The 24,777-nt window shown below is 40.6% G+C and overlaps 3 protein-coding genes across 4 annotated transcripts; 1 reads left to right on the forward strand and 2 right to left on the reverse strand.

Moving 5' to 3' along the window:
• On the forward strand, window positions 4,619–10,062 carry LOC8068924. The gene is made up of 5 exons (XM_002452266.2): window positions 4,619–5,434; window positions 6,565–7,400; window positions 7,504–7,590; window positions 8,522–9,457; window positions 9,580–10,062. The coding sequence occupies exons 1-5, from the start codon at window positions 5,338–5,340 to the stop codon at window positions 9,703–9,705; spliced, it is 2,082 nt and encodes a 693-aa protein (XP_002452311.1). The 5' UTR covers window positions 4,619–5,337; the 3' UTR covers window positions 9,706–10,062.
• LOC8068925 (beta-1,3-galactosyltransferase 7) lies at window positions 10,840–16,454 on the reverse strand. Its single transcript, XM_002453987.2, has 11 exons — window positions 15,976–16,454; window positions 13,882–13,981; window positions 13,735–13,793; window positions 13,431–13,633; window positions 13,026–13,089; window positions 12,338–12,410; window positions 12,114–12,234; window positions 11,937–12,024; window positions 11,718–11,843; window positions 11,525–11,634; window positions 10,840–11,437 (listed from the first exon to the last, which is right to left on the reverse strand). Exons 1-11 carry the CDS (start codon window positions 16,437–16,439, stop codon window positions 11,289–11,291), a joined length of 1,557 nt encoding a protein of 518 aa, XP_002454032.2. The 5' UTR covers window positions 16,440–16,454; the 3' UTR covers window positions 10,840–11,288.
• LOC8072604 (transmembrane protein 50 homolog) lies at window positions 21,783–23,999 on the reverse strand. 2 transcript variants are annotated; one of them, XM_002453988.2, is made up of 4 exons: window positions 23,732–23,993; window positions 23,513–23,609; window positions 22,266–22,418; window positions 21,783–22,166 (listed from the first exon to the last, which is right to left on the reverse strand). In XM_002453988.2, exons 1-4 carry the CDS (start codon window positions 23,871–23,873, stop codon window positions 22,130–22,132), a joined length of 429 nt encoding a protein of 142 aa, XP_002454033.1. In that variant the 5' UTR covers window positions 23,874–23,993; the 3' UTR covers window positions 21,783–22,129. The 2 variants fall into 2 exon arrangements, with proteins under 2 accessions (XP_002454033.1, XP_021314027.1); XM_021458352.1 differs by having other exon boundaries at window positions 22,124–22,166; window positions 22,266–22,359; window positions 23,732–23,999.

The raw sequence follows: 24,777 nt of genomic DNA on the forward strand, positions 1-24,777 counted from the left end.
GGCCAGATTTGTGGACATACAATGCAATGGTGTCGGTGCATGGCCGGTGTGGCTGAAGAGGTTGAGCGGCTGTTTGGGGAGCTGGTGGAGAAGGGTTTTATGCCTCACGCGGTCACTTACAATTCTCTTCTCTATGCTTTTGCAAAGGAAGGGAATGTTGACAAGGTGGAGCACACATGTGAGGAATTGGTTAAGGCTGGGTTCAACAAGAATGAAATACTGTAACATACAACACCATGATTCATATGTATGGGAAAATGGGCAGGCTTGACTTAGTAGTGGGCTGTATGATGAGATGAGGGTTGTGGGCTGTACTCCAGATGCTGTGACGTATACGGTCATGATTGATTATTTGGGGAAGATGGATAGGATTGCTGAGGCAGGGAAGGTACTGGAGGACATGGCAGATGCGGGATTAAAGCCAACTTTAGTAGCTTTTAGTGCTCTGATTTGTGCATATGCCAAAGGTGGGAGGCGGGCTGACGCGGAGAAGGCATTTGATTGCATGATTGCATCAGGTGTCAAACCTGATCGTTTAGCATACTTGGTAACCTTAGGGAAAATAAGATCTTTTACATGGCATTCATAGAATAGACAAAATTAGCTCAGTTCATGGTAACCTTGAATCTTTTGTTCTGTTTTTTACTTGTACCAACCAATTCCAGAACTACAAGCCGCAGTATGGTACCCTCCAGCTAGCACCAACCAATTCCTCAATCTTTTAATTGAAGTAATATTGTTGTCTGATCAATCTACAGTTTGACTTGGTTTGATTCTGCATGTATGCATGTATATAGCTTTGGAGTGCTTCTTTTGGAGCTGTTGACAGGTAGAATTCCACTAGACCACAATGCCTAGAGGGCAGTAAAACCTGGTAACTTGGGTATGTTCACTTGATAACTTCCTCTTTCCCTTTTGTGTTTAGATGTGAATTTGTATCTATAGTAGTGTCTGCAATATTGAAACAACAAATTACGTCTATTTATATAAAATCATGGTGTCTCTTAAAGAATTAATTTAGTGCTAGAGGATCTAAGCTAAACCATGGTTTACACAACTCCTTAATGGGCAGATTGTAGATGGCAAGGACAACCACCTGCAGCACGTCCAATGTGCACAACAAGCAACCGATAGATAACGAGGGAAGCATGGAAGAAGGTAGTCCGGTTACAGTTGCTACGAATTAATAATCTTGTCAGTTTCCAATTTGCACTTTAGCTACCTTAATTAGCTACATTCTGTTTTTGCACTGGAGCTATCTTAGTTCCCAATTCATAGATGTGTTGTAAAATTTGTACCCGCTAGGATGGTACGAAGATATGGCACAACGTATTTGTGGATTTATTAGCGCACGGAACAAATGGATATTGGAGAGGGTTATTAAGTAGAGTTTGGGAGCCTACAACGCGACACTCTCCGTCATTGTGTTAATTACATAAATTTACTTTTGGATTAAATGTCATTTTAACATCGGTATTTAATTTTACAGTATTATTATGTTATCGTGCGATCTGAATATTTTTAGCATAAAATGTTAGTTATCCCGTAGCAACGCACGGGCATAAACCTGAGACAAAAAATAGTAATACTCAAATAGTACTATTTTTCAGCTTTTAGTGAAAATAGAGAGGGATAAAACTTACATTTGTGTTCCTAAATATATTTTTTCATGTTTTAATGACTATCACATAAGAACAAGATGATAAAAGAAATTAGAAAATACTCCATGTGTTGCTCTGGCAACCCCGGGCCTCCACGAGCTCGCTGACCGCCCAATGGCCGTCGGCCCGTGCAGATGCGCTTGACGCTGTAGTGCCTTCATCCTCAAGTGCAGATGTGCTTGACGCTGCTCGATTGATGTGCACCCGCCACGTGTGAAAGTCTATGTTTAGTTTTGGTAATTAATGGCACTAAGTTGTTAATGTATTTGTATTGAAGTGATTTGAGTTAGACATAGCAACACAAGTGATAAAAAAGCAAAGTGGCATGGAGTGATGACCATATGATAACAAAGAGATAGAGCTTGAACATAGAATTGAAGATCATGGTGATCAAGAACTTGATGATAGACGTGGAATAAAATGATCAAGGTAAAGGTATAATCATAGAGCTTTGTTTTTGCCGGTCTAAGATAAGTAGAGAAGTGATTGACCAGATTTAGGGTAGACAGCCGACTATCAAGAGAAGAAATCATGGTCATCTCACAAATCAAGTGCTACTAGATCAACATCTTGAGTGTATGCATTAGGATCTAGTAGAGTGTTAATGTGGGGGTATAAAATCCTATACCCTTATGGCTCAACATGGGCCTCACCATCGGAGGTGGCTCGGCCCATAAGATGAAGACGTGCGGAGTACGACGCTGGTTAGGCGTATATCGTAAGGCTACAAGAAGATATTGCACCAAATAGAATATTTTACTTGTAACTCTGCCCCTTCATAGTATATAAGGAGGGGCAGGGGTCCTCTAGAAGACAGATCTCATTATATCTCATATCATCGATACAATCAGACATAGGGCGTAGGTATTACGCCCTCACGACGGCCGAACCTGAATAAAATATGTCTGTGTCTTGCGTCACCATCTAGTTCGTAGCTTGCGCATCTGTCTCCCAATAATATACTACCTTCGGCATACCCCTAGGTAGACTGTCGACCATATTTAACATAACTATTTTGAAGAAATTGTTTATGAAATTGCTAAAACACGTGCACACATGGGTTTACACTTGGTGGTACTGGCACATTATAAAAGAGGTGGAGTTTGAGAGGTAGAGAGAGGTTTGAGATCCTCTCTCACTCCTGCTAAGCTTGTGAGGTGGGATTCAACGTCTTTATGGAAATGAAATGTCTATTTTCCATTACAGTAGAGATGTGATAAAGATGAGGCGAAGTTGTGCGAGGACACTGAGTTAGATAGCATCAGACACTGAGTCCGTGTTTGATGAGTGATGAGTACAGCGTAGTTGGGCGCAATCTGTTTTGTGCGTCGTAGCATCGGACGTCTTAGCATCAGAGCATCCGGTACTCATAGGCATAGTGTTGCTTTCAAATGCAGTGTGAGCGTATGACACTAGGTGTGTCCAATGCATGGACACGTTCGGTGCTCGCTCAAGGTTTTATGAACCTTACTAAGCAGCGTTCGGTGTGAGGTGGTGTGTCCGACGCTTGGCGTCTGACGTGTGTTGCCGATGTTCGTTAAGTATTCAGTGACCGTTGAAGATCAAAAGGTCACATTCAAAGAGTAATACATGATAGAGATCTAACGCGCGAGGCAGGTAAGCATCAAACGCCGGACAGCGTCTAGCGAGCAAGTGTTGCAGCATTTGACACCCTCGACTTTCTTCCCAATGTCTAGCTATGAGTGTAACATTATAAATAGGTGGTCGTGTTTGAGGAGTTCTCTTTTGCACATCTGAATACTTGAGACATACTTTGAGCTATAGAATATTCTCTCTACTCATCTCCTTGCTTGATTGCTCATCCTAGTGAGATTGAGTGAGATTTTAAGTGATTACTTTGAGAGTTGCATCTAGTGGCAGTCGATTCTTAAGTTTGTTGCGGATTTCTGGTTACTTTTGGGTGTTTTTCAACACCGGTTTGGAGCAACAAAGGTGTTGTGCTCATGATTAGGATTATTTTAAGCCTCACCAAGTGATTTATGAGGGATTCTTGAGCCTCATCAAGCAATTGGCTACTCTTGTAGATTACTCGTGGCTTGGAGGATCCCCATCTTGTGAGTGAATGTGCAGCACCTGCTAAGGATTTAGCTTTGGTTTACCAATTAACTCGTGATCCATCAAATATATATCGCTATAATGAGGACTAGCTTGCCAGAAAGTAAGTGAACCAAAATTATAGAAAAAATTATAAAGTTTTGTGACATCAAATATATATACTATAAAAATATAATGAATAAAGAACCTAATAATACTTAGTTGATATCATAAATGTTATTATCCTACCATATAAATTTGGTCAAACTTAAAATACTCTGACTCTCTAATATTTTTGGAATGACTTACAATTTAGCATAGAGGGAGTATTATCTAATTCCATTATCTAGAACTGTATTTGTTTATTCATGTATATAGTCTACTTCCTCTATATCTATAAAAAAGTTGTTTTGGATAAGATTTGAGTCAAACATTGGAAATATAAATCATAAATAATTTTTAAGTTGTTGAGTTTTCAAAATAGAAAAGCCATATAAATAGATTTGCTTTAAAAAATACTTTTATAATATATATATATATATATATATATATATATATATATATATATATATATATATATATATACACACACACACTATTTTGATAAATTCTTTTATAAAACAAATAGTTAAAGTTTGATTTTGAACACCCTGTGCTGTCTTAAATGATTTTTTTATAGGTATAGAGGAAGTATACAACTGCACAACTTTTTGCCCGTAACTCTTTTCTATACTGTTTGCCCTAACGATTCTTAAAAATAGTGCAGCATTTATATAAATGGAAAAATGGGGAAAAAGGCAAGTGTTCTTCTGTCTCTCCAACACCAAACCGTGTGATTCATCCGAGTTGCAGGGTATCCGAATTCTATAAAACCCACAAATATATATTCTTTTGCAAATTCTTATTTGTGTTGTCTTCCCTGCGCTCGCGTAGTCCGTCCCGTCCCGTGCCCCCTGTCGCCCCAGCACCGCAGCCGCCCAGCCAAGCCCAAGCGACTCGCCGAAAGAAACTGCCAATTCAATACGACGACTAATCTCGCCGCCGCCGCCGCCGCCGCCGGGTTCTTCATCCGCAGGGGCAGGGTTCTTCTTCATCCCCGCAACAAATATTTTCCCTCCTTTGATTGATTTCTTATTAGAGAGTTTATTATTAATCCGAGGCGCTCGTCTTGTCTTGTGGTGGGGTGCGCCCTAAGACCTAGCCCGGAAGGGGTTTAATCTAGCTATAGGGTTCTTCCCGCCGCTGCTCGGCACCATTGGCGGCCTCGCCGCCGGCCGGCAACCGACGGCAGGCCGGCCGTGCCCTCACCCTCCTCCCAATCATCGGGAGGCGTCGCCCCCTCCCTTGTACTGGACGGATTCGGTTGCTTCTTGGTGGTGCCCTGCTAATGCAATCGAGGAGTAATCTCATCTAGTCGAGTCTTTCCATCCGCGGTTTAAGTTAGGTTCTTCCTCTCAAGCGCGCACAAGCAATCCACCCTGGTGCGGGCGGGTGCAGTTTTTCTTCCCCCGGCAATTTTGGGTTCAACTGAACCCCCTATGCCCTACGGGAGGTCCACCCCTGGCCCGGCCTCTCAACCGTGGCTGGTGGGTGGACGTTGAGAGGAGTGGTTCCTGGAGCCATGGAGCAGGACACACCGATGTTGAAGCCAGGATGGATGCAGCATGACAAGGCAGCAGGCACTGCCAACATCTGGGCTACAGCTTCCTCCCACTCAGGTAAACTCCACCAGCCTTGCGAATTTTGAGTCTATTGTTGTCAGCTAGCTGTGGCTGCTGTGCTATAGATGTAATGTAATGCAATTTTAACGCCACATTAGGATTGATATAGGTTCTAAACTTCATAGTATAATTGGGGTAACCGAATAACGCTTGTGAAAACTGAAAAATGATGCTTTTGATTTGTTCTTGTGCTTCACATGCATTAATCATCAAAAGATTTATATTTATAGGAACAGTGCTTTGTTTGTATAATATGTATTTAATCTTGCTGCCATGATTACAATTTAGAGGCAGTTTCTAGATTTGGGCTCTTGATGATGAAAATGTAGATAGTGTTGTACTGGGAGATGGTTTCTTTTATGGACAAGATGGTTGAGATGGAGCAACTATGGGAGTTGTTCAGGAATTTGTGTCTTTCTTAACTAATGAAACTGGTTCCAAGGAAACACTAAACAAACATATTGTAGTTTGCATGGTCTTTTTAGTGTGAATTGAGGCTGTGTTGAGTACGATTTATATAATTGCTAACACTGTTGTCGCAAAAATGCATATACTTGTTACGCGCATAAAACAAGGGAGGTGTTAATGCTTTAGTATATGACGTGTATTTTTACCTTCCGATTATTACATGTCTCTCTAATTGGAGCACTACTTCCAGTCAGCATTTAATACATTTTATTTTGGGAAAAAGATGAGTAGGAAACAGTATATATATATTTGCAATGTTATAACTAAAATGGCATTTGAATTTGACGGAAAGTTATGTTGTACTTCAAACTAGTTCTTTTGCCTTCTAGAAGAAAAATGCACTGTATTGGCTGATTAATTAGTTCAGTTACTTAGGTCATGTTTAAAAATAAATGCATTGTTGCACTTTTCTGTGTCTGTACCATACTATGTTGATTTGTTCATAGTATCACTTGACTTTTTCATTTGTTCTTTTGTACAGGTTTGACTTTGTATTACTATTGAGTTTTCTACTGCTTTGTTTTGTTCGTTCATGCAAGTTACATTACAGTGAATGTTTATGGAACTGTACTACATGTCAATCAACTATAAGCACCATTTTGGTTTTGTGTTGCAAAACTGTTATTTATACCAATAACAAGTATTTTTCTTGGATGCAGATTATCAAGCTACAGGTGGTTCATTGAGAAACCATTCATCTGGACATTACCGTGACCATGGTTCCCAGCAATCATCATCAGGGAGAAGTTCAGGCTCGAATGGATCTCGCCGGTCTGACCGGGATGGAATGGGGAAGTCAAGGGACTATATCAATTTCAGAAAGTTCAAGGACAGGGATCGGCAGAGGGACTTTGATTCCCGTGATTGGGAGAGTAGGCCAGCTGCTGCAGTTCGTGATGATTTCAAGTCCTTTAGCACATGCAAATCTGAAAGGGATAGGATGAATCGTACCCGCTCGAAGGCAGACACATGGAACAAAGGCAGTGGTAGCACCTCTAGAAATAATGCAGTTAGTTCCTCTAGAAGCAATGACATTCACATAAGCAGTACTGTTGCTAGTACTGGAACTGTTAACACTGTTAGAAATGCAGCTTTGGGGACCTCCATAAGCAATGCTTCTGTCCGGACCTCAGTAAGCAATACTTCTATTAGTAATGCTGTAAGCAATGCCAGCAATGCTGCTAGCATAACCTTTGAACGGGAGTTTCCGCAGCTTAGTTCAGAGGACAAAAATGGAAGGCAAGGCATAAGCAAAGTCCCATCTGCCAGTATCAGCACCGCAATTCAGAATGTACCTCTGATATCTCCTGATGGCTGGAGCTCCATGCTAGCAGATCTTCCTTTATTAAGTGATCCAAAGAAAAGTCTAGCCACTTCTTCTCTATTGCACATTGCTCCTAGTAAACAGACTGAAGTGGTACCAAACAGTGGGACTGCATTAAGCATGGCAGAGACAGTGATGCAAGCTCCCCCGAGAATTTCCATTAGGCCTCAGGTAACTAACGAACCACTGAGATAATGCTTGCATTGTGCTTTTCATTAGACATTGACCATTCAAAATTTGGCTTTAGTTTATGATTGTACCTTTTCTATTGTAGTTATCGACCGAGGCTCAGAAGATTGAAGAAAGAACCTTGAAGCAGCTTACTCTAAGACCTATTACACCTCCAGCAAGCAAATCTTCGGTAAGTTCCTATAATTCCGACAAATGTGAATAATATTGTTTAGAAGTATTTATGCCTTCCATCATTAATATGAGCAATGCAGCTTTTTGGACATATGATAATATATTAGATTGGGTGACACAAAAAAAGGAAACAAATGATTCTGGAGTTACACTTAATATTTTTTCATCGAAAAGGAAATGGGAGGTAGAAGAAACTTGATATAATGAAAATATTTTACTGGCATACTCAAAATTTACATTCCATAACTTTCCATCTAGTATACCACATATTTGCTACTAGGTGATAAGCTGAACATTGCACAAAGTGCTGATGCTTTCAGAGATTACTTATCTTTACATCTTAAATAGCTAAACATGAGTATGAAGATGCCTTAGTTGTTGAGGTTGAATATCCGTGGTGCTAATTGACATATTTACTTCAGTATTGTGTATGTTTTGATGCTAACATTATTGTCAATCAATCTAAATCCTTACATTGGGGTGACTGAATGTGAATGATAGCCCTGTTGTAGCTATGGGTTTGTTTGGACTAGTTTATGCTTTTATGAGGGCCATGGGGGCACATGTTTCCTTCCCAAACAATCAATATGTAAAAAAAAAACTGTGTACATTTGCATGCCATAAGTATAAGTACTGATTCTTGACTTACAGTTTCATTGAAGCTAGTATGATATCATACATATGTGCATGAAAAAGTTTTGTCTTATGCCTGTTTAAATCAACCTTGTTTATTAGTTATAACTGTGATGTGGATTGTTCTTACATATCCTCATTGAATCGTTGAAGAAAAATTTACAAAAAATACTCAAACTTGGAAGTCTTAAGCAGTTCTGGTTTTTGCCTGTCCACATTATGTTTTCTACTTAGTGAGCTTCTGTAGTGCTGAATTAGTACACATGCTTAACTGATTGTTTTCAATAATTGTCCAGGCTCTTAGTTCTTTGAAAATAAAAGGTACAAGGCTTGGAGATCCTACTAATCCTAGTAAGACCTCACAACTACTAAAAATACAGTCAGCCAACGGTTCTGCTAGAGCTCCAGTTAAAGCAGATGTTTCAAAGCTCTCTCAGCCAGGAAGCTTCCAAGTTCTCAGTCGAGAGCAAAACGGTACTGCACACACCACCAAAGACTGCCCTGTGAAACCTGTGAGTCCTCCGACTCCTTTGGTTTCAGTGGAAACACAGAAAAAACCAGTGGTGAGCCAAAAGTTGAAGTTTGGCACCGATGAGCGCCCTCTGCCTCTGCAAGGTCCATCTCGTGATAGAAAGTCAAATGCAAGAGACAAGGTTAGGTTCTTTGAGATGCTACGGACCAAGTCTTCAAATGGTTCAAGCACAGCCTTTGAGTCAGGGAGTCAACCATCGCCATCCAGCTTAGTCGATGTGAAGCAGGATTCTTCTCTTAATATTGGAAATGATTTCTCCTTGTTCCATTCAGAGATGAAATGTACGGGGCACGGCAAGTGTGTTTGTGAAGAAGCAAATTCTTCCGAAGAGTCTCAGAGGCACCTATCTGATACCGAGGAGCACATTCCATCCTTGAAAAGTGTTGTGGGCGGGATGCCTCAGCAGCCTCTAGTTGAAAGCAGAGAAGCTGACTCATCATCTGAACCTGCTGACACAGGTGATGAAGGATTTCAGTCATCCCTATCGGGCAGCACAGAAGGCAGTTTGTCCTCAACACCTGCAGACTCAGATGCTGGCAATGAGGAAGCAAGTTCATTATCAGAGGATACTGAACCAGATGATGTGTACCATCCAGCTGACATTTCTCCAGAAGATAAACATTTCATGATGTTGCTTGGTTGGAAAGAAGATGAAATAGTGCAAGTGGCACCTTTGGATTTCGATGAGATTGCAGACACAGTAAGCCATTCATTTGCATCCTTAATTTCCCAGCGTTCAGATATTTCTGTTTTTCCAGCTATTAGTGTTTCACTTTTACCCTTTCCACCACCTTATGTGATATCAATTCCAATCCTTTGTAGGTAAAAGGCTGTGAGGAACTCAAGAAGAAGCTTCAGTCTATGGAGTACAAAGAAGATATCAAGAGCATTCTCCTCCATATTGAGCTGAGCGAGAAGCTGCAGCAGCACAAGAGTACAGGGGCCTAAAGACAATGGGAACACCCCGTCTGGCCATGTAGAGACGCTGAGAATAGATGTTAATCATTTTTGGCATGAGTTTTTGTCTTGGATCGTTAACAAGGCGATATTTTTTTCTTCTCTATTGCCGCATGTCCAACAGTTAGGGATTTAGTGCTCACAGATAGTTCTGACAGGTTTTTTTGCATACTGAAAGGAGCTTGGGGTTTCCCCGTGTAAGTCCGAACTTGGAATCACATGGCCGTGCTGCCCTCTGAAAGAAAGGCAATGTTCTAACATGCCATTGTTAATCATATTGGGTTTTGACATGAAAAGGCGTCTCAAAAGGTTAATTCATGAAAACATATCTCAAAAGGTTAATTTTTACCCAGATTATATGTTGATTTCTGTTTCTTTTGCATGAGGAAGTGAGACGGTCTTCTGAGTTGATGTGAAAAATAGGGCTGTTAGAACGAAGGAATAGAAAACAGAGGGGCATGTTTGGGACGAAGAAATAGAAAACATAGGAATGAATGAAAGTATAGTAGGAAAACAACAAACGAAGAAATAGAAAAGTGAGGAATGGATGAGAACATAGGAATAAAAGGAGAGCCTGTTTAGAACGAAAGATTGGATGAAAACGTTGGAAACACCGGAAATGGCAAGCTAGATCACCTGCGGTTGATGTTGATTTGTTGTTAGAGAAAAACAATGTTCTATGATTGATTCAAGCGAACAGCATTTGGAAGACAGGTGTTCCTATCACAGGAATCAAAATTCAAAACACATGTTATAAAAAATCACTATTGCTTAATGATATTAATTAACCTGACCAATCTACTGAAGCACACAACCCATGGCATCCAAAGAGCGATTGCGAGCTTGTGGCACCGCGCCGACAAGCAAAGCTGTTAGCTTCACATGCAATGAGAAAGCAGCAAGCTCATTTTCAAATTCCTCCAAAAATGCACCTTCTTAAGCCTTAACTCTGTAAAGTTTTATGTCACTTCCTGTATTCCAAACGGTGAAAGACTTTCCAAAGGAACGCTATTCTTGTACTTTTCCTCCGTTTTCCCTTCAATACAAACGCGCCCCTCAGTATAGTGATTCGGTACCAAACCCACGATCTTGGCACGTTGGTAGCCCCTTCGTGCCACTAATAACTGCTAATAGGAACAAGATTTGCTAAACCGACATCCGTCCACGGCCCACATGTTACAACATGGTACACTCTCATGAGCGACAGAATGTGTGATTGCAACTCGCAAAAGAATGTCAAAATTTGCATAAAACAATGTCCTCTACATTACATGATCTCTGCTTCCATACGCATCAGCTGAGAAACTCTCCCCCTACTTGTAAGATCAGTAACATCAGTTGCAACCCTACTTTGGAGTTCCTAACAGTGACAGACCAAAATTACGTGTTGTTGCAGAATTTTTCCAACCCGAAGTTACCATTGGCAACGTCCTGTTTTCTGCAGTTTCAGATCATAATCCACGGGGCATCATCTTTGGGTTTTGTCAAGTTTACTTCAGGAGTTGCCTATGCAGGTGTCCACCACGATAGCTTACCAAGTATGCTACATATTTACGGGCAAAGGAGGGTATGCGCTAGATAAGAGCACTCCAAACTGCTGAATCCCCTTCACCACAGCGAGCATGTACATCTTTGATCCTCTCAACAGACTTGCATATGCCACTGCAGCTCCAATCGAAAGATGCTACACAGACATTGCCAGCTTGCCCTTTCCACTCACAATCTGTGGGAGTACATAGTCACAATCAGGAGAAAGTAGAGGGCAAACATGTAAAGGAGTCATTGTTCAATACTCTACAACGAAACAGACCTGGTGGAGTTCCACAGCACATGTTCCTTTCATCAATGTGATTAACTTCCAAGCCAATGAACCATGATCCAAGCGACACGTCTTCATTTGCATATTTGTGCAGGATAGGCCTGAGAAATATCACTTGCACCATTAGTTTTCCTTTAGACGAACAGACACCCTTTTGTATGTCAGGAACATTAATTAAACATACTGATTGATTGAAATATAAGTCGCAAGATCTTTCGAAACAGCATATATCTGCCCCGTAGCATGACGGAAGTATTTATTTCCTTCCTCCCCAAATTTCCAGTACTCAGGCTCATGGTACTTCACATTCCTATATGAATAGAGCAGGTTCAAGCAGGCCTCTATAGTAATTTAAATCTAGCATTTGAATTCATGTTGTAACAGGGTAGTAAGTAAACATTACTTGTCAGCAAGAACTGGGCCTGACTTCATGCAGCCAATATAAGTTCTTGGTTTCGTTTTATGCCGAGCAAGGGTAGTGGCAAGCATTCCTGTTTGGTTATGTGCATGGACCAGCAAACAAAACTGAGTCAAAAGAATTTCAAGAGAAAGCAATTGTGTCTAAGGAAGAGACAAGCACCTAAGTTTACATGCACATCATCATCAACCTTGACGTAGAAGTCAGCATCCCAGATGCCAACAGCAGTAGAGAAGAATATTTTTGTCTTAGCTGAGAGTTCATGATATCCCTCAACATGGTCCTGTGTCATTAAATAAACAACATCCAGTAAAAATGTCACGGCTAGTGCAAGAAAAGTATAGTTGAATTCACTAGTTATTGAAGAATACTGACTACATCCTCACCAGCCTAAGAAAGTCATGATGCTGAGCGTCCTCTGAATCTATAGCTTTGTCCAGTATACTGTTGGACGTAGCACTGTGCAACAAACAAAACAGGCTGTTTTACATCCAAATTTTAGAAGGTACAATTTTTAAGTAGAACAAGGATGAAATCATGTAACAGCATAAAATAAATATCTGCAGGGACCTATGCAAGAGGCAATGAATTATGACAGACTAGAACAAAGATTGGAGATTTTTTGTCATGGCTGGAGGAAGAACAAGCATATGTTGGCTTAATACAATATAAGTAAACTCCTAGGGACTTGAGGTGCTTCATAGATTAATGCTCTGCAAGACAAGGACTTCTGAGAACAAAGAAAAACTACATGCTACGATGTCTTGCAGTTCCAAGAACAAAAAATAACAACTACAGTTTAGAAATTACTTAGAGCTATATTATTTTTTATGCTGTAATATTGCCAGTAAATTGTTCAGTATATCAACATGGACGAATCATGCGTTTGAATCACAACTATTCATATCTGTGGCAGTCTGGTAACAAGAAAAGTACCTTGAGTTATTTCATTCTATAATGGAACATGAAAACTATCCATTTGAAATTATTACAAGAGCATGGAAGACAAAATACAATGCAATCAGTAACAAAAAATAACGAAATGTGCTAGGAATACAAGAATAATCTGTTTACCTGTGCCCGATAGTGAAGCGGATAACTATTCCCTTCTGTTCTTCTAATTGTTTCAGCTTTTCTCCTAAAAAGAAGAAGAGAACTTTACTAAAAAAAAATTTGACTGTGATATCCACAGGAATTAAACAACTCTTCTCCATAGCTTACAAGATGCCACAGAACCATAACACCCTCCTCCCTCTTTGTTTTCTATGGAAGGATGGCAAAGTAGAAGTATAGCTTATGTCACGCGTTAAGCTAGTCCAAGCATAATCTTACATTGGCTGTAATAATCAAAACTGGTGTGCCTTGAATTCGATACGTAGAGATCACTAGGGACTGACAATTTAATCACTGCACAAATCTAATAGACATGCCCATACCATAATTTGTTCAAACTGATATTCTACTACAACAACTACACACCTTGAGGCATCCATGTCTCCCGGACAGAATCACGGCGCTTGCGGCTGCTGAATGCAGTGTTGACTCCAATGACAACAAATGCCTTTTTCCTTGGTTGGCTAGTTTCAGAGGTTACTGGTGAACCACTAGACCGTAGCCGCTCAAGTGTGCTCCTCTTTGCTGCAAGCTCCATCTGCAGCGTTGAGATGGACTTATCCAATGATCTAACACCATAAACAAATTCCACGGAAAAGTCTTCAGATACAAAAACTCAAATACAGTTGCATGGTTAAGTTGAACCCCATATGAATTTGAAGGAACTCACTGTATGGCTTCATGGGTCTTGGTTACCTCTCCCATTATATCCTTGTCTTCCCCATGCTTCTGCATCCAAAGTTATATTAGAGATTTTCAGTCAAAAACCAAGTAATAAGAATTAATGGGAAATCACACGAGTTGAAATGTAACCCACCCTCTTTGTGTTGCAATCCTCTGATACAAGTTGGAGCTCTCGCTCTTGCCTCCGTTGTTGAGACATGATATGGTTACTAGTATCCGGTGCTGACCAGAACCTGTAAAACCATCCATAATGATCTCTCAGGCCAGTCTCAATGCATGTTTCATGAGGGTGTCATGCACATTAAATAGGCTGCCACATAAGCAAAATTGCTGACTTGGCAGGGTCATTAAATGAAGGAGTTTCATCAGATGAGAGAGGAGTTTCATCCCCATGAAACTCCTGTGGCTCGGTTACCTAGTTTATAGTCTTGGTAACTGTGTCATGAAACTATGCATTGAGACTGGCCTCATGGAAAATAGAAAAACGTAAAAAGGATCTTTTATATTCAATTTCAAAATATGTCAAAAATTGAACTTTTGGAATCAAGAAACCAAAGTTATCCGTATATTTACGATCGGGCTCATGTCAACGTATCTATTTCTCAAGATAGTCAGTGAAATTATTAGATGCTATGTTTGGTCTTGACTCCAAGTAAATCTTTATCTCAAGTTTCTATCCAGATATAATATGGGCAGCAGTGACCATTTTTCACGTAAAGCATAAAAATGTAGTTTTTGAAGAGTAAAATTTGATCTTGAATCCAAACCAATCCTTGGCCCATGTTTATATTCAAATACAATACACCCACAACTACTTCTTTTTCAAGTAAAGTATACAAGTTGGCTTTAAAGATTAATTTTCTACTTGCTAAGGTTGGAGAGCTACATTAAATCAACTGCAGTGCCTTAAGGACACTCAGGTACTTCCTCTGCTCACAAATACAAGTCCATCTAGGGTTGTCCTAAGTTAAACTTATCTCATTCTGACTAACAATATCTACAAAAGTATACCATCTAAAATGAAAATAGCTATATAGTATGGAAGCATTTATCATAATGATTAATAGATCCGGTAATGACAAATTTGTGATGCCAATCTATATTTTTTTATTCGTGGTCAAAGTTTAAAAATTTGAGTTTTGACAAAACCACATGAACTTAGGGTATGTTGGGATACACATGGCTAGTTACTAGTTGGGCTAAAAATTAGCTCAAATTAGCTATGGTTGGCTAGCTAGTTAGGTAACAAGTAGTTGAAGACTAGGCTAAAAAAACTAGCCCACCTATTAGCCCTCTTTGTTTGGATGCACTAGAGCTAATTTGAGCTAAAATTAGCTAGCTAACATTTAGCCCATGGTATCCAAACATGCTCTTATATTTACATCAATGTTATTCGGAACACAAAGCTTTAGTAAATGAAAATAATCCCATGTTCATCAGCAAGTAGGAAGGCCAAAAGAGAAAGCAAAATCACTGTTTCGATTTGAGAAACATACTCAGTTCACCATTGGCGGTCAAAATCATCCCCAAAATGTGATCTTGAACCGAAACAAAGTATAGTAAATCATGCAGATTTGACAAAAAAAAAACGACACTGTTCTACAAATGAATACGTTTTGCTGGTTATCCAAGCTTGCTGTTTGCTAGAACAGAGCTCAGCGTAGCTGCTTTGTCCATTTTTGACACAAACGTTTTACCCCAATTCCCGTTTCCGTAAGATCCCAGACAAGCGTGTTCAGAAAACGTAGTAAAATCCATCCTTGCTTCCATTCTTGCCCGAATGAATTTAGTATTATCAGCAGTAAGCACCACCAAACCACGCACGCAGCCATGAGCAGGTACAGGTACAGGAGATACCTACGCCGCCAGTCGGCATCAAAACGCGATCTCCCATTCTGAGAATTAAAAAAAAATCCACCAACCCAGATCGCCATGAGCTCCGAGAAGAAAAGGCCAGAGCAAAAAAGTGTAATAAGAGAAGAAAATGCTCAAAATCCAACCTCCCTCTAAACAAATCTCAAGACGCCATTGGCTGAGCAGCTTATTCGAACTTTAAATCTGAGACGCAACAGGAGCCACTAAAATCAATCTTTTCAATGCACAGCCGCCAAGCAACTCCAGCTGAGGAACCCCCAAGAACCCCAAGCGCAAAGGAAGCGCACGGCGGGATCCAAAGCTTTCCGGGAGGAAGAGGTAGTAGTAGAGAGAAGGAGAGGGAGAGACCCACCGGTCGGTGAAGAGCATGCCGAGGCCGAAGCAGAATGCGCAGAGCACCAGCACCCTCCACCTGGCGGAGGACCTCCGGTCCATCGCCCCGCCTTTCCCCTTCATCGCCTTCCCTCCGGCGACGCTCCGAATCTTGGCCGGCCTCGGATGGCGAAACAAACCTGAACTCAAGTAGGCACAGCTCCGCTCCGGAGCAGAGACGAGGACGAGCACCTCCCGTGGATTTCGGCCAAACACGCACGGAGATTTGGCGTATCGGCAGCGTCGGAGGCAGGCGTCAAAGAAGGCGGCGGTCACCGAGGCGGTGAGCCGACCGGGCCTGGCCTTAGTGCCTTGGTGGGGAGGAGGAGGAGGAAGCTGGCCGCCCCAAACTCTGCAATGGAGCGCGTGATGCCCCCACACTTTGTTGCCTTCCTCCTCTTCCCACTTTTGAAAGCATTTTCCTTCTCTTTTCTTTTTCTTCATTCCTTTTATTATATATACATAAACATAATACTACAATACATATTTTTTTGGCTTTTGTCCATTTATTGGGGTGTCCTGACGTGTAAGGTGAGTTTTGTCTAGGAGATGGCACCTCCCTGCTGTCAGGTAAAAGAAAACAAAAATAAATACAGCTTGCTTATGGTATTAAAACTAACCATGAATCATTGTTTGTAGTAGTAAGGTGTACTGTAAGTGTCAAGAAAACATAGATAAGAATTACTGTTTCCATTTGGGAGACTGTTTTGGTGTGGTGATTAACTTTGATCCCAAAGGTAGGCTGTACTAGATCATGGGCTCATGGCTGCAAAATGGCACAAGAGAATCAAAGCGGGTCCTTTGGTTGTTTCATTGTTGGATCATGTGATGTGATGCAGCGGGTCAGCAGGAGGTACATCATTAGCTAGCCTTGACGAGCTGGTGCTTAGTTGGAATTGGGCCATTGTTTTAAGTTAGGTCCCGTATAGCAGTCACGGATGTAAATAGGTTAACTATAATAGATCCAGGTCTCGATTGCTACAAATGAACCTTACGTACGTACATACACTGACGAGAAGAGAGAACAACATTTTTAGCACAAAAAATAGCAGAGTAATATATTGATTATGAGCCTTCAAAACTACTGGCTACTGCTAGGACTGTACAGCGTTGTATTAGTAGCAGAAAGGACAAAAGGTTGGCGAAAGACGACATGGGAGTCAGGACGGTTGAGAATTTCTTTTGTTTCAAAAATAAACGTCACCAGGTGCGAAAAATGAGTTTAAAAAAAAGGTGTGCTTTGTTTGATTAGGAGCCTATCATAGGTAAACCGGTAAAGAGGATGATTAGTGTGCATGTTAGCTGTTGGGCATGATGAAGGCACCACAAGCACAGGCTGCACAGCACGGTTCAATAATCTCCAGCTAATGGGTGTGCGCCAAGCGCCTACGTGCAATGCATGTTGTGCTAACACGTCATGGAACGGGCATGTTGTGGGTTGCAAGAAGAAAAATCCCTTCTGTGTGACACCGAACGACCGTGCTAAGCCTATGTAATATGTTGGAACACAGAAATTTTATAAAAAATGTGTGGTAATTTTACAGGAATCTATTCAATTTTTGGAACGCGAAAATTTTACATGAATCATGTAAGAATTTTACATAGAAATCACATAAACAAGATAAATTTCTCGTGTTCCAAGCACGCCCTAGATGTCTTGTTTTCATTGTCAAGGAGTACTTGACACTTTTGAAATGCATAGTATAATCTATACGGTTACTTGGACTGCATTTCACATAGCACTTCTCAAAGATTTATGATACGTGAAGCATCAATATCTGATCGTTATAGTATTGTATCCCCCGTGTGTGCATACCAGCTTTGTCCCAAGACCAGGCCATAGTTGTGACTCAATCCCATCATGTCTACGTCTAGTGAAAAAAACACTTTCACCCTGTTCTTCGGTACTACTTTGAAATACTTTTCAGCAAATAAATAGTATTTTTTTCTTATAACAAATTAAAAAACATAAGTAGTAGCATAAGCTAAATTTTAGCAAAACGAACAGAAAAAGAATCAAGTTCAAAACAAAAGGGGAAATCATTTTTCAGTATTTTTAGAACGCAAGGTGATGCATCGCTTGCAATATTTTTGTGTATTGCCTTCTTAAGAAAAGAGAAAATTATGGATGGGATGGGGATGGGGATGGGGATGGGGATGCATGAGCAAGTGTCTTCAAGGAAACGGTTTCATGGTTGTGGCAGCTCATTTGCATTATGAACCTGCCATACCACGTTTGGCTATATGGGAGCATGAACATTGAGGATGCTTAGCGAATTTACCTGCTCTACCCTCTATCTCATTTTGCACAATGTGCTTATATTAGGAACTAGCAAATGTGTATGTGCATTGCAATGGAGCCTAAAGATTCTTGTATTGTCACCTTGATGATTTGTTGCTCCGAGATTTATTCAATGATCGTTATATATTATAGAATAGCACTCATTGCATGCGTGTTGTTCTAACTCAGTATGACCAGGAACCATAAGTTCAGATCACACATGGGGAGGAGAGATGTGAGCGCATTATGGTAAGTAAAAAAATGGAAGAATCTCTTCTCTTTTTAGGGTCTATTTTGGGACTGTTCTACAAACTCTGCTCCACAAACTCTATTATAGAACAATCCATAGAAAACTAGAGTTTTTGGAGCACCTCTTTAGGTGCTCTAACAACTCTACTTTTTTCTAGGGTAGAGTCAATGGAGCTAAACGTGGAGCAAACTAGAAAAACGTGGAGCAGAGCAATTCCAAAACATACCATTAATACTTCCTTTATCCCTGAATAAATTGATTCCTACAGTTGTACAAAGTCAAAGCTTTTTTAAAAAAATTGATCGAATTTATAGAAATGAGTGTCACTGTTTAAACACCAAATTAGTATGATTAGATCAGATACACTAATATACTCATTTAGTGTCATAAATAATTATACTTTTTCTATAAATTTGATCAAATATTAAAAATTCTAACTCAACACAGCTCATTGTTTGCACCTGTACTTGTGTAATTCAAAAAAAAGATTTATTTAGGAACAGAGCATGTACTAGGTGTAGATAAGGTGCTTAAATTGGCTCCTGGTGCTCGTGTGCTAACAAGGGAATAGAGCTTTTTATCTGTATGGCCCTAAAAAATGAGTCTTTCTTCTATGGCCTTTTTTGAACTTACCTATATGGTCTCAAAACGAAATTAAAATACAAAGTTTTGTGTGTACATTGGAGTAATATTATTTTGCAAAGCACAATAATTTATTTTTCAAAGCAAAGTAATATATTTTTTCAAAAAAACATTTTGCTTTCAATGCAAAAATATATTTTTGTATTTTATTTTTTCTCCATGGGTAAAAGTTATTTTACCCTTAGCTTAACACCATCAAGTGTTAAAAATGGATGGAAGACCATCGAAGGAAGACAATTTTGTTTTAAAGCCATACAAGTAAGTTAAAAAAAAAGAGTCATAAAAAAAGGAATAACATGTATGTACGGTTAATGATTTAACAACACTCTTTTCTTAAGCACTCATATTTAAGCATACGGTACATGGCCTTATATAGTACTCCTTCCATCCCAAATTGTAAGTCGTTTGGCTTTTTTTACCCCAAGTTTGACCACTCGTCTTATTAAAAAAAATTTATGTAAATATAGTCAAATTTAAGTCATTCGTGAAGAACTTTTATTAATAAACCAATACACAACAAAAAAAAGTGATATTTTGTACAAAACTTTGAATAAAACGAGTGGTCAAACTTGATATTAAAAAAGTCAAACGACTTATAATTTGGCATGGATTGAGTATTTCAAAAAGGCAACGCTCAAGCTCGTGACAGCGATGAGATCCTGCCACCTCACACGTCCGGCCTCTAATAGCCTTTTTACAAGATTCTGGCGTCTAAAACTAAGCATGTTAGGTGCAGGAACATTCATTCCATCTCAAGCAAGGATGGCCCTGTTAGGTCCAACTATTTGGCAAAGCAGCAGCTTCCAAGCCTAAACTATAAGCACTTTGACCTTTTTGGGAAGGGCAACTAGAAAATAAGCTATGGCATCGTGGCACGTGCCATGCGTGACACTCCAATTCCTGGACATTTTCCCCTGATTTTTGCGGCACTGAAACTTTTGAAAATAAAATGGTGGGTGGAAGTGATTGCTAAGCAAAGAATGTCATGGTCATGGGCCTAACACTTGTTTGTTGACGAACCTATCTATACGCTATAAGAGTCAAAGTCAACTGCAGGACTCGTAAAAACAGAAGCAGCGTCGAACTGGACTCGTAAAAAGACACTGACGAGAACCGCCGGTCTGCCGGACGTGCAAGTATACCTGGGCATGCAGCCCGAGCCCGTGAGCACGACCCGAAGCCCGTTATTTTGGCCCGGCCCTAGCCCGGCCCGGCCCGAAGGTCATTGGGCCCGGGCTGGCACGGCACGGGCTGCAGGCCATGCTTGGGCCGCACTTCAGGCCCGTGGGCCGCACTTCAGGCCCGTGGGCCGGCACGGCCCGGCCCGCCAAATAACAACATTGTATAAAATAACTCATTTTGATATCTAAATATATTCTCTACATCTGTCATATGTATTTGAATGTGTTCTTTATACTGATAAAGTGATGAATTGATGAATGTGTTTGAAATATGCTTTTAAATCTGTGTTTATTGATATGTTATTGTTCAACGGGCTATGGGCTGGCCCGGGCTGGCCCGGCCTGACGGGCCCGTCCGGTATGCAAAAAGGCCCACGGGCCCGTGCCTGGGCCGGAGGTGAAGCCCGCAGGCCGGTAAGGCACGGCCCGCAGGGCACGACGTGCCCCCTCGGGCCGTTAGGCAACGTGCCGGGCCGGCCCGGTGTCGTGCCGGGCCGGCCCGGCCCGGCCCGTCGCCCCGTCGCCCAGGTATACGTGCAAGGTAAGGCAACGACAATTCCTTCTGCAAGGACAGTGGCCTTGTGTACTTTCGTTTCTATTTAATAATTATTATCCAATAGCAAACTAATTAGACTCAAAAGGTTCATCTTGTTTGTAATTTATGTGTACATATTGTATTTTTTTGTTCTTTATAATACAAAAAGAAAAAAATATAGGTAGGGATCTTTCCTGCCATTTGCTTAAAAAAAATTCATCTCGTAAATTACAGACAAATTAATTTTTAATTTTATCTAAATTTAATACTTCATACATACATCTAAAGATTTAAAGATTTGATGTGATGAAAAATCTTAAAATTTTTTGGAACTAAACCAGGCCATAGTGGCGTACCAGTCAAGCAGCACTACAAGCCAATGGCTGCAGATTACATGTGCGTCAACTGTCAAAGATGCACATATTTTTAAACAAGTGGTCAGTTATTAATCATAATAATTCATAAGTTGCTGGTGCCATTTGTAGGTGGGAAATATGCATCTGTTTCTGGATACAGCGGACTGGATTTTTCATTTCATTTTCTTTTAGGTCATGAACTACCAACATAGCATAAAAGATTGGATGCATTATTCTGACTGGACTGGCATTTAGGTTAGACTTGAACATGTGATGTGATATAGGACCTTAAGGGCACTCACAATGTAGACTCTATCATAGAGTCTAAAGTTATTTATTACCTCGAACAATGTGGACTTAGAGTGTAAATAAGACTTGGAGTCTTATTTTTTCTACCTCTTTCTTCAATAAATATGCTGCCACATCAGCAAAATACCATAAATAATATGTAATTAATTGTCTTGGACTCTGTAATAGAGTCTTGCATTGTGAGTGCCCTAATAGTCACACCTCCCAATCTTCAAAGAGATTGCAGGTTCCAATCATCATAACTGACGACTTCACAAACATGACTAGCGGCAACAGGCTCCTCAGGATGTACAAGAGCAGACGACAGTTGGCTAAATTTGCACGAGAAATTTGTCAACGGAGAAAATGTAACAAGATATTTACTGACTACTTATCATCCCTAGAAGTTTCTTGCTCCAAAACATCTTACGAAACTAATTTTAAGCAGCATGGTACACGACTATATTTGTACTAAAACCAAACTTCGAGGCTTGGGGAATACAATAGACCATGATACACTAATTGCCGTTCAGCCAACAAGCCCGAATCATGTTCCCCTTTAGCATCCGCGTCTTTCTTGGTCATACCTATACTTCTCAAGTCAATCTTCAGAGTGGCACGTCCAGTAGATCAACCCACTGCAAAATGCATCACCAACACCTATAAGCTCACTTAAGACACAAACACACACTGTAGAACTGAACAATTAACGAACCACATAAGGAAAGAGTAAATACCTCACTAGAACAAACACGCACTGCAGGACACCAGCAGTGCCAGTCCACGCAGATGGTCCCGTATCTGTAAGCGCATCTTGAACCAAAAAACCGACTGATCCAGCCAACGAGACAAAAGACACCACATATGAAATAAAAAGCCAGAGTTTCACCCTGTGATTAATCAATGTGTTCCATTGTCATATAGTTATTATAGTAAAAGAGGGGTAAATGTTAAATCAGTCAGGAGCTCACAAAAATTCAAGACAACATCCTTCCTAACAACAGTGGTTCATGAATCTGTTAAATCTGTGAAGTGATGTGTGCACAGAAGTGAAAATTTCAATAGCAAGCGTACTTTTTTTTTAAAAAAAAAAAGCAGATACAGAAACAAGCTGAGCATTGGATAATTTTAGAAGTGATTTATGCAAAGAAGTAATGGTGAATAAATTATGTATCTTTACTTCCTCTAGCTTCAGTTTATTTGGCACAAAGGTTAGAGAAGCCTCAGATAAATGGCCGAATATGGTATTTTTGGCTGGTACCTAAATTTGCCACAATTAACCTTAGGCAACTATGGCTGCCAAAGAAAGTGTGGCTGCCAAAATGAAAACCATGATTGCGGCAAAGTTTGACAACAAAATGTATCTAGGACACATGGGCCATGGGGCTAAGAATCTGTGGCCAGTACCAGTCGCAACTGTGGAAGTGAACCAAACAGCAGCTACAAATTGCAGCTCACCTAACCTGTGCTGCTCTTTGAATTTAGATGGTGAAATTGGAGGTCTACCTTTCATTTATATCTTTTTTTTTTGCTTGTCTAGTTTAGTTAGTGTTGCCCTCACCCCATTTCATGGCAATCCAGCGACAGTGAAATGCGTGAGTTGGTAGCTTTAAGCCTTTAACATGGCTCAAATGCTTCCAAGTGCGAAAGTGAATGCCATTCGACACAATGCAATTTCTGTCCAAACTATTCAGTTACAGTTATTTTAAATCACTTTCCCTATTGATCAAGCCAGCCACCAAAACTGTTAGTTCCATTCATGATCAGATTCTAGGCTACAATACAACACAGTAGATTAGAAAAATAAATATGCACAGGTATGCAGCAAGTAATATCATCATAACTAGTGCAATCAGGCACAATATTTGCCGAATCACACCGCTGAACAGTAAAAGATTCAATTAATCGCATCAGTACAAGAAATGAAATCACCTTAGAACCAGAAACCATAAACCTGGCTAGGGTTCAATAATTTTTCCCTCACCTCCATTCGGAGTCGTCGTACGGTGAATAGTAACCATCGCCGATGTCCTCCCGGTTGACGGCGTTGAACATGAGCGCGGCGAACGAGGCGAAGAACCCTAATCAAGACAGAATCCAAGGGCGGGGTTAAAATCCCAGCTTACAGGGAACACAGAACGACGGAGGCGAGACGAGACGAGTGCGCAACGCTTCGCAGGGAACGGCGCGCGCTTAGCTTTACCTGGGAGGTAGTGGAGGAATGGGACGGCGGCGGCGCTGCAGACGACGGCGTCGACCCAGAACCACCAGCCGGCTCCGAATACGGCGCCGGCGACGCCCGGGCCCACGACCTGCCACGCCGCCAGGAGGTTGTTGCTGTCCATCGCCCGCCCCGCGGTGGCCTTCTCCGACTCCGGCGCCGGGAAGGGGAAAGAGAGTTTTCAGATACCGGCGGCTGGGCAGCTGCTTTGTTCAGTCTAGTCCTTGCAAGTTTTCTTATTGCGATTCTTTTTTTGCGAGATTCTTATTGCGATTTTGCTGCTACCTGAGGACGCTTTAGGCCTTGTTTAGTTTCGAAAATATTTCGGATTTCGGTACTGTAGCACTTTCGTTTGTTTGTGACAAATATTATCCAATCATGGACTAACAAGGATTAAAAGATTCATCTCGCAATTTACAGCTAAACTGTGTAATTAGTTTTTGTTTTCGTCTATATTTAATACTTCAGGCATGTGTCGCAAGATTCGATGTGACAGGGAATCTTGAAAAATTTTTGGTTTTGGAGGTTAGGGCCTTGTTTACTTCCCAAATTTTTTGCAAAATTGCTACAGTATCTCTTTCGTTTGTATGTGACAAATATTGTCCAATCATAAACTAACTAGGCTCAAAAGATTCGTCTCGTCAATTTCGACCAAACTGTGTAATTAGTTTTTATTTTTATTTATATTTAATACTCCATGCATACGTCTAAAGATTTGATGTGATGGGAAATCTGAAAAGTTTTGCAAAATTTTTGGAGAACTAAACAAGGCCTAGGTGTACTTTTTCTAGATTGCTCCTTCACGAGAAACAACGCACTTTTCTGTACAGGGTGGTCCCAATTCCCAAATATGAACCTTGCAAATTCATAAGACTACGTGCATTTGATACCTTGCAAATATGAAACATTTTGGAGAAATTCTTTTTTTTTTGAGGTGAACATTTTGGAGAAATTCAAGACGTCTTGGTATGCTGGACTTTATGTGAATTGAAATGTTTCACGTAAACTCCTGCATAATTTAGGCGAAA

The sequence above is a fragment of the Sorghum bicolor genome, chromosome 4 (assembly GCF_000003195.3).
Source record: "Sorghum bicolor cultivar BTx623 chromosome 4, Sorghum_bicolor_NCBIv3, whole genome shotgun sequence".
Taxonomy (NCBI): domain Eukaryota; kingdom Viridiplantae; phylum Streptophyta; class Magnoliopsida; order Poales; family Poaceae; genus Sorghum; species Sorghum bicolor.